At 40.5% G+C, this 9,095-nt stretch overlaps 1 protein-coding gene across 1 annotated transcript in view; it reads left to right on the top strand.

The window, feature by feature from the left end:
• The window catches only part of LOC103804911 (inducible T-cell costimulator-like), a 10,529-nt gene extending 2,176 nt beyond the window's left edge, over positions 1-8,353 (top strand). The window contains exons 2-5 of the mRNA XM_009077545.1: positions 3,764-3,802; positions 5,803-6,141; positions 7,540-7,652; positions 8,264-8,353. Of these exons, the coding sequence (XP_009075793.1) occupies positions 3,764-3,802; positions 5,803-6,141; positions 7,540-7,652; positions 8,264-8,353 (581 nt within the window). The remainder of the gene's footprint in view (positions 1-3,763; positions 3,803-5,802; positions 6,142-7,539; positions 7,653-8,263) is intronic.
• The last annotated feature ends 742 nt before the right edge of the window (positions 8,354-9,095 follow it).

The raw sequence follows: 9,095 nt of genomic DNA, 5'->3' as shown, positions 1-9,095 counted from the left end.
TTTCCTCTCTTAACCCTTGATTCTTGAAAGATAGGAACATATTAATTTTAGGCATATGATTAATGGCACTGAATTGACAGTGTCATCTTTCAGAGTGCCTTGAAAGGTCAAAGCTAGAGCAACTTAAAAAAAGTATGGTTCACAATGCATTTAGTATTAACAGAACAAATGTGTTTGTTTTAAAGGCAGGGTCTGCAGTCTCCTTGCCCATCTTCAGAGGCAAGCACATCCAAGTGGAATTAGGCATGTTCTTTTTATCAGCTAGTTAGTTTTCCGAGAGCTGAGACAGATAATACAAACAGCAGGAAAACCAAGCAACAGTATTCTATTCTCCTACCCTAAACACTAAGCTTGAAAAGTGATTGAAAGTGGGTTTTATACTTCTGTTAGAACCAAAATGTGTAATTGGTTGGTGACGTTTGCAAATAGCACTGGGTCTGCCAAAGAGCAACTAGAAAGCTCAGAATTGCAATCCCATTAAAATGAAAATAACATGCCTTCCATTGGCCTCAGTACCAGCAAACTACCATACAAACTCCCAAACCTCTGCCAAAGGGTTTTCCCGCTGCTGTATGGATGAAAACAAGATGGAAATGTACGAGTGTAAAGGCACATATACACAAATATACACACAGTCTTTTATAGTTTAACATTATCAAAATGTTACTTTCATACATATGTTCCACCCTTGGATTTATATCTGAACCACAATATATGTCTTGACCCTCCACTTCACATTAGATGATGCAGGAACAACTCCGTGCAGCTCCACAGTGTGACAGTGCTAGGAACCAAAGATTTGTTTACTGTTGTTTCAAAACCTACATATGCGATTTTTTATGAAAAATAACAGAAAGGAACCTTATGGCAAAATGTAAGCATTTTTACTACTGAACCAGTGAGATTCTTCTGTTCATTTTCAAAAATACCACAATGTAGTCTTTTATTCACGTGTATTTGAGGTAGTACTGGGGAGGTTTAGTCAGTGAATCTCTCAGTATTATTAGATGCTTAAATCCCAGTTTCCTATCTCAACTCCCACTAAATGTACATTCATTCTGACTAGAGCTTGGCAAATGACATCCCAAATGTGTCTGGCCATTAACCACCGAGGGTAACAGGTCCATATGATTACCCTAGGAATGAACCAGTACAAATGGGCACAGGAGAACAGCAACCCGGCACAGGGAGGGGAAATCAGTCACCTTTTAGTATTCAGTGCTGATTCAGAGTAGCTAGTGAGCTGGAAATTTATATCGGATCCCACCCATTGTGGTCATCCATGTGGACAATTTTGTGTCTTAATCTCAGGCACTGTTAATCTAATTTTAAAATGTGCTGCCTTTATCCTGTGCTAAGCACACTCTTCTGTATGGGCACTTGTTTTGGAGGAATACTAATGGCACCACTTTTACCAAAATGCTCCTTCAAAGAGTTATATTACTGAGTCTTTCTTGAAAATAGGCAGTTAAGGCTTCTGTGTCTGAGAGGATAAAAAACAATCTTTCAGCTTGCCACAAGGTCACATGAACTAAATGCTTAAGGAGTTCTCTCTGCCCTTTTCTGTTAAAAACGAGGATTAAAACCGTGATCTTTGAGAAACATTTTAGACCACCTGGTATGAAAGGCAATTTCATTACCTAACAGACAAATGGAACTATTCTCAGAGACAAACAGAGAAAAGAAATTCAAAGTTGTTGCTTTAGCACTCAGAGTAGGGTAGCCCTGTGCTCCTCTGGGGTGTCGAAGGAATGTGGCACCACTTGGCTCTGCAGCTGCCCTGACAGTCAGCACCTGCCTTTCCTCTCAGATGACCAGTGAGAAATGTGGAGGTCTCAGCTCCAGGTGGATGCTTCTCAAAAGTATCCGATTGGCTTATGCATTCATCATGCTCCACAGTTTATGTTGTACCAGCACACTGGGGTTTTTCTTCCCTTCCCTGAATAATTTGTCTGCTGTTGGCTCTAAATCTAAAGGTGTATGTTAGCAAACCACAGGCCGTCAAACTACAGAGCATTTCAAAAGACCTTTCTTTCAAATCCTGTCCTCATAGCAGCTGTTTTCTTTCATCATGAAAGACATCAAGAACTGCTTCTTTATTTGACCTTTGCTTTCAGTTTTTCAGAGCACACAACATTTCAAGGGCTTCTGCTTTGTGCCTTCAGTGGTTCTAGAGCTCTATTTCACCAAGGATTGGCAAGTTGTGTGTTTTATCTGCCTTATCTTCACACCAATGGTATGAGATGCCAAATACCTTGTCCGTTATCATACACTTAAGTAATAGTTCTGAGAGAAGTACAGATATCAGAGCTGTCACTGAAGTAGATAAGGGTGCTGACTGTGCACAGTAAACCAGGAAGAATGTGATAACTAGGAAGAGGGTAAATCAATCAAAAAGGGATAACAATAACTGTTTCTTTTGCTTTCCAACTGCACATCAGAAAGCATCTTCCAGAAGTCCATTAGCTCATGTGTCACACGAAAAATATTTTAAATTAGTATCATTCATTGCAGTGCCCTTACCAGCGATAGTAATTGGGTAGCAAGAATTCAGAGAAGGAGAAAGCATGGACACTAAAAGATTGCCTTTGTCCAGAAAGAGTTGAGAGCATGCAAAGGTACCCAAAAGAAAAAAATCCCCTGCTCCTATGTATATGCAGGCCAGATGTCAAAGATAACAGGTGCTGTGGGAAAAAGATTATTGATACTGTGTAATCAGCGCAATACCTGGCACAGCTGGAGACATTCTCTGTGTGGATCTAGACTACCTTGTAGCAGTAACAAGAAGAATGGGATGATGCATCAAAATCCTTGAGTATTTGCCCTGTATTTCCTTAGCACCATAAAATCCTGATATGGAGTATATTTCAGTCTTAGCAGCCTCCGAAGAATTTACTCAGGCGACAAGAAAACAGGAAAATCACATACAGTTTTTTTATTCTGTTTCTCTTGTCTACCCATCTATACATTTAATTTTAGGGCACTGCAAAAAGAAAAATTCCAAATGAAACACTATCAGGCTGTGCTGTGTTGCCAGTACTGACAAACAAACCATTCTAAAGTATTGCCATATTGGGTGGTGATGGAGGCAGTGCCTTAGAAAACAAATCCAGAGCAATTATTAAGCATGTGGCTCAGTCTTGTAATGGAGGTTGTCTATGTGCAATGGGAGAAAAAGTTGTTGCTGAAAACGGAACAAAACTGTATGCATAGCCTGAAAATTTTTTTTGCTGTATATATTTAAGCATCATCCAGATATTCATTCTAGATGTGCCATAAGATGTTTTCACTCAGTGTTGAGCAGTGGGGGAAACAAAATAAACACACACAGAAAACAGCACTTTGGTCTGGAAATAAAGTTTAATGCTGGCTCATTGCAGACTCGAGATTCACGAGAAATCAAAAGGATGCTTTTTTTCATTTGAGGCAGATTTCCTCAGTAATTTGGAGAGGATTTTACTTTCATCTCAGCTTCTATTTATGAAGTACACCTATTACTTTGCAGAAGTGTTTTAAGAATTTGTAAATGCTCTATGGCTGATCAATATAAATTCTTGCCTTAAGCGTTTTCTTTCTACTTTAATTTTTATGTTTCATTCTTTTATCACATCATATGACTTTATAGTGTAGCACAGAGAGGATCATATAGTCTAATGATACAAATTTAAAAATAGCTTCAGCATCTTAACATTGCATGGCTCAGCCCCTGTTCCTGCATCTATCTTCTTGAATTTTAAACAGGAAACAATTTTTCTTTTTTCAGGAGTTGATGGATGCTCATCAAGACCGTGTCAAATTATAGGTAAGACACATTTGCCTAATTTTGTTTATAGTTTTAAATGTCTTTCTAGATCAGAAAATACTGCCCTTGAAGAAAATAAAATGTCTTTTTTTTAAAGTACACTTTAACATATTTTTGTCTGAATTTCCCATGGTTTTGGTTGCTAACCTTACAAAAGCAAACTGTGAGGTAGCAGGAGGTCCTTGATCAGTTTGCTTTCTTTTGCTTCTCCAAGAAATTTGCAGAATGAGAGTTGCACAACATCTATGAGTTTTTCAGACAGGTTTTGGGAAGGTCAAATGTGATTTCAGATTGCCTGTGGGTGCATGCACATAGTGGCATTTGTTCTCTACTGTCCCATTATGTTAGTGATGAAGGTGCTATAGTCATCTAAGTAATTAAGTAGAAACTTTATGTCATGCCTCAAACTGCTATGTACTCTACAAAGAAAAGTTGGGTCTTGTGGTTAAGGCAGTTACGTAGGAGTTTTGGGTTCACATTTAACTTCAAATTTTCAGCTACATAATCGAACTGTATGGATGGCAGGGCCCAGAGAGGGGTGGAGAATAGAGTTAAATCCAGCTGGCAGCCGGTCACTAGTGGTATTCCCCCAGACTCAGTTTTGGGGCCAGTTCCATTTAATATCTTTATCAATGATCTAGACACGGGGATCAAGTGCACATTCAGTAAGTTTGCAGACAACACCAAGTTAGGTGGAGGTGTTAGGCGGGAGGATAGGAAGGCTCTACAGAGGGATCTGGACAGGCTGGATTGATGGGCCAAGGCCAATGGTTTGAGGTTCAATAAGATGAAGTGCTGGGACCTGCACTTGGGTCACAAAAACTCCATGCAGAACTACAGGCTGGGGACAGAGTGGCTGGAAAGCTGCCCACTGGAAAAGGACCTGGTGGTGCTGGTCAACAGCAGCTGAACATGGTCCAGGTGGCCAAGAGGATCAATGGCATCCTGGCTTGTATCAAGAGTAGTGTGACCAGCAGGACCAGAGGAGTGATTGTCACTCTGTACTCATCTTTAGGTGGAGACTGCACCTCGAGCACTGTGTTTGGTTTTGGGCTCCTCATACCAAGAAAGACATTGAGGTGCTGGAGTGTGTCCAGAGAAGGGCAATGGTGAAAGGAGTAGCTGAGGGAACTGGTGTTGTTTAATCTAAAGAAAAGGAGAACTTCTCACTCTCTACACCTACCTGAAAGGAGTATGGGGTAGGGGTCGGTCTCTCCTCCCAAGTAACAAGTGACAGGACAAGAGGAAATGGTTTCAAGTTGCACCAGAAGAGTTTTAGATCGGATATTATGAAAAATTTCTTCACTGAAAGATTGGTCAAGCATTGGAACAGGCTGCCCAGGGAAGTGGTGGAGTCACCATCCCTGAAGGGATTTAAAAGACATATACATATGGCACTTAGGGACATTGTTTAGTGGTAGACTTGGCAGTGCTGGGATAATGGTTGGACTTTATGATCTTAAAGGACTTTTCCAACCTAAACTATTCTATAATTCCATGATGATGGAGATTATCAACAATAAACCAGATATAATTATCATTATCTTTGTTCCACCTGGTTTTATCTATGAATAGGACAGTCTAAGAGTCTGAGACAGGAATTATATGTCTGTATAGTGTTTGGTCCAGGGGGGCCTTTAAACAATATCAAGTAACTGATACTGTAACTTCAGTTACATTAGTAACCTTATCATTTAGTAACTTCAGCAACAAATAGCATTAGCAAGGTCACAGATGTAATATTAACAGTGACCTCCTCAGCCTTATAGCAGATAACAGGACAGGTATTATCTCATTTTTTTTATCAGTAATGTCTGACATAATCCGAATGATGTACTAGTATCTCATTGTGAGGGCTGCTTTCCACAGCCAGACCATTCTGAGCACCTACACACCTTAAGTTTCAATAACATGGTTCACTTCCTTTGTTTAAATCAGTTTCTTAACACTTTAGGGATTCTTTTCATTGCTACATGAGTGACTGTACTTATTACTTCCAGATCAGCCTTATGTCTCTGACCCCCAGATGGTGGTGGAATTTGAAAATGGAAACTTCAAGTTCACATTCCCCAACCCCAAAAATGTGGGTGAGTTCAGCATGACCCTCTTCAAAGGACATGAAAAGAAGGCAATTTGTGCACTCTATTTGGACGAGAAGAACATTGTCCCCAAGAGTAATGTCACCTACTGTCAGACAGAGAATTCAAATACCAGCACCACTTTCATTCTTAAAAATCTGGAAAGAAAGCATAATGGCATTTATACCTATTGCCTGGAGATACTCTATCCCCCTCCTTACATAAATTGCTCGCTGAAAGAAACCTATTTGTACATCCCAGGTAAGTTTAGTTCTCTTCTCCCCTCACTTCAGTTTACTGGTAAGTAGACATTGGGCATGGCTATGCTATGATGAAAAAGGTGACTAGAGTTTGCACAGCTATTTACAAGACAGCTTGAAACACATTAGCAGGGTGCTGGTAACAGTGGCTCTGTGTTGGCAGACTGCTCTGCATGGACTCTTCATATTTATTCATCTTCTTGGGCAGGTTTTGCAGGCCATGCTGAGCTTTGCATATTGTTGGTGGTGGCCAAGGTAGCATCATCCGGAGCACTGCAGTCTCTTTTGCCTGCAGCATAAATTTCCCTTGTCCATTTTTCAAGCTGCTGTGTGTAAATGCTAAGATTATTTCTAGCCAGTGGAAAAAATCCATTCTGAGATTTATCTACATGTGCCTAGGATAAAAAATATCTCCTGTCAAATATCCATGCTAGTTGTGGTATACAGAACTTTCCAATGCCACACAGATGTGAAGAAGATAGTGACCACCTCTCTGAAACAGGCCTTCAGCTTTAGATCCTTCTCAGAGCAGAAGAGATTCACAACTGCTGAGAATTTCTGGCCATTTACTAGGAAGGGCTTGGACTAACTTCAGAAGACTAACTGCACAGGCTTTAATTTTGAATTGCCTTTCACTCAGTGGCTCTTCAGTATATTAAACTGAAAGAGTTAATGTGTGTTTTGCTCCTCTTCTTGGTTCTCCATATACATATAGTTCAGCTGCAACATGGTACTGCCTGTTGTCCTTCTCTTGCTTTCTTTCCCTGTCTCCCAACACCAGGAATAAATAAAGATAGAAGCTGAAATATTAAAGTCACAATTATGTGGTTGGGTTATATTATCTCTGAGCCCTCTCTGAATTTAAAACAGCTTCCCAGAATTAAGGTGTGACATCTGTTTTTGTCTGCAGTGTCCATTTCCATTTGTATGAGCCAGATGCTCATAGCTTTTTCCAGATGTTTCATGCCCTGTCATATTTTCTCATAGATCTGGGCAAGGGTGATTGTGTCCCTCAGCTTGCTTTCCTATCGAAACATGACTGCCATAGTCCACCCTTCCTTTGATCAGGCTGCCCTTTAAATTACCTGTGGTACTCACTGAATGTAAGCTTAAGCTCTGCTCAGATCTGAAGTACTACCATGCTCTCAAGCCTGGCTTGGTTTCTTTTCAGTCTACACTTTAAGCACTGTGTACCAACAGTTTCCTTCTGGAATACTGTGACATTCTGTTTCCTTCTGAATGCACTTTTCCAAGGCAGTGAATCACCTCAGGAAAATCTGTCTCCAGACCTCACTTTTGCTAATTTATTAATATGAAGAGAACAGGGAAAAGAATTTGAAGTCATCTGTAGGGGGATGCAAATTATCAGTAATGACTTCCTCTGCCTCCCCATCTCCAGAGAAGGAAGACTGCTTTTCACAGGGACTCATGCAATGGATAATGATTGGCCTGATCATGTATGCCATAATATCCTGTGTCTGCTGTGTTGCAGCCTGTTGCATAAGGAACAAGGTAAGCAAGTCTATGAGACTATGCAGAACCCTTCTTCCAAGGGTCATGGATGGGGAACTTGATTTAATGAGATTTAGAGGGTGGGACAGGCACATACTCATTCAGCATATGATGTGGTTTTTGACAAAGAGACCAAGTTGTTAATTTACCACTGGAATTCAGTCATTGGTGACAGCAGCTCAGATTTAATTTTTCTAAGGCAGAACTGTTTATTGATTTAAAGGCTGGGAACTAAAAGAAAGAGAAATGCTGCCCAGGTCAGCAAAATTACTTTGGTAAGCAATTCACCTGATTGTTTTCTTCAAGAAGGGGAAACAAATCATCAGTGGAGCAATTTCAGCACTCTTCTGGAGCAAAACCACTTAAACAAGGAACCATTTGGCTCAGGAAAGAAGGAAGACCATAGACATTAGTTATTCTTTTGAGCAATAAGTGGATTTAATTTTCAGTTTGTTTTATTCCAAGTTTTCTATGTGAGTGCCTGTCTGGTCTGACTTTAGTATTCCCATTGAAAACAGTCAGAGTAACTGCCCCACTGAAAGAACAATGTCAGGAGTAGCAGAGGTTAGTGACCACAAATTAAATTCATGGCTTTTTCTTCCTATTGGCAGAACCGGAAGTGTGAATCCAACTCCCACGAGTACAACAGTGAATACATGCCCATGGCAGCAGTGAATGCAGCTAAAAAACCAAGAATCTGAGGTTGTACCTCTGCTTGTGTCTGTTGCAAAGCTTTCTCTGGGAGGGAAAGGACTGCTTCCTGTCTGTGCCATTGATTCTAGGTGGGTGGGTGGGTGGCTGGGGGGGATTGTTACAATAGCTTGTTAACGGAGTTCATGCTGCCATGTAGCAGGAAGGTGAAATTAAAAGCAAAATCTCTGGAAACTTTTTGAATCAGAGTGGCGGGATGGTTCCTAGAAATGCAACTGCTTCACATCTGTGCAAAGTAATGATCTTATGCATGAGGAAGAGATGTCAAACTGTTCCATTCAGATTATTCAGATGGTGCATGGCACCCAAAATCTCTCTGGGGAAGTGATTTGCTAGATTTACTGAGTGTTACTGGCTAAGGGAAAATATTCTAGAGACAATGAGTAACTTCTTAACTACTTAAGCCCTAGCCTAGCAGCCAGAAGCAGTTTTAGATACAGAACAGAAGCAGAATCTGTACTGATTCAAATGTATGGCTGTTGCACATAACTGATTCTCCATTTCTATTCTAGGTATAAGTTGCTTGTGACATGGCAGTTTTGGAAGCAGAGTTTTCCAGCTACTTGAACCTGGACAATGGGAAATCAGCATTTCCTCACCTTTCCCACCCTCTCTGAGCTATCATAATGGTCCTGTGCTCAGTCATGAGACACTGACTCTAGTACTTTTCTGAGCTGTGTTTTGCTCTGGCCTTGTTTGTTATCTGGCACTCTGCCTGATCCACTGATCTGG

This window comes from Acanthisitta chloris, unplaced genomic scaffold (assembly GCF_000695815.1).
Source record: "Acanthisitta chloris isolate BGI_N310 unplaced genomic scaffold, ASM69581v1 scaffold17566, whole genome shotgun sequence".
NCBI classification, from domain to species: Eukaryota; Metazoa; Chordata; class Aves; order Passeriformes; family Acanthisittidae; genus Acanthisitta; species Acanthisitta chloris.
The sequence above is the reverse complement of the archived record's forward strand: the minus strand, read 5'-3'. Positions and strand labels throughout refer to the sequence as shown.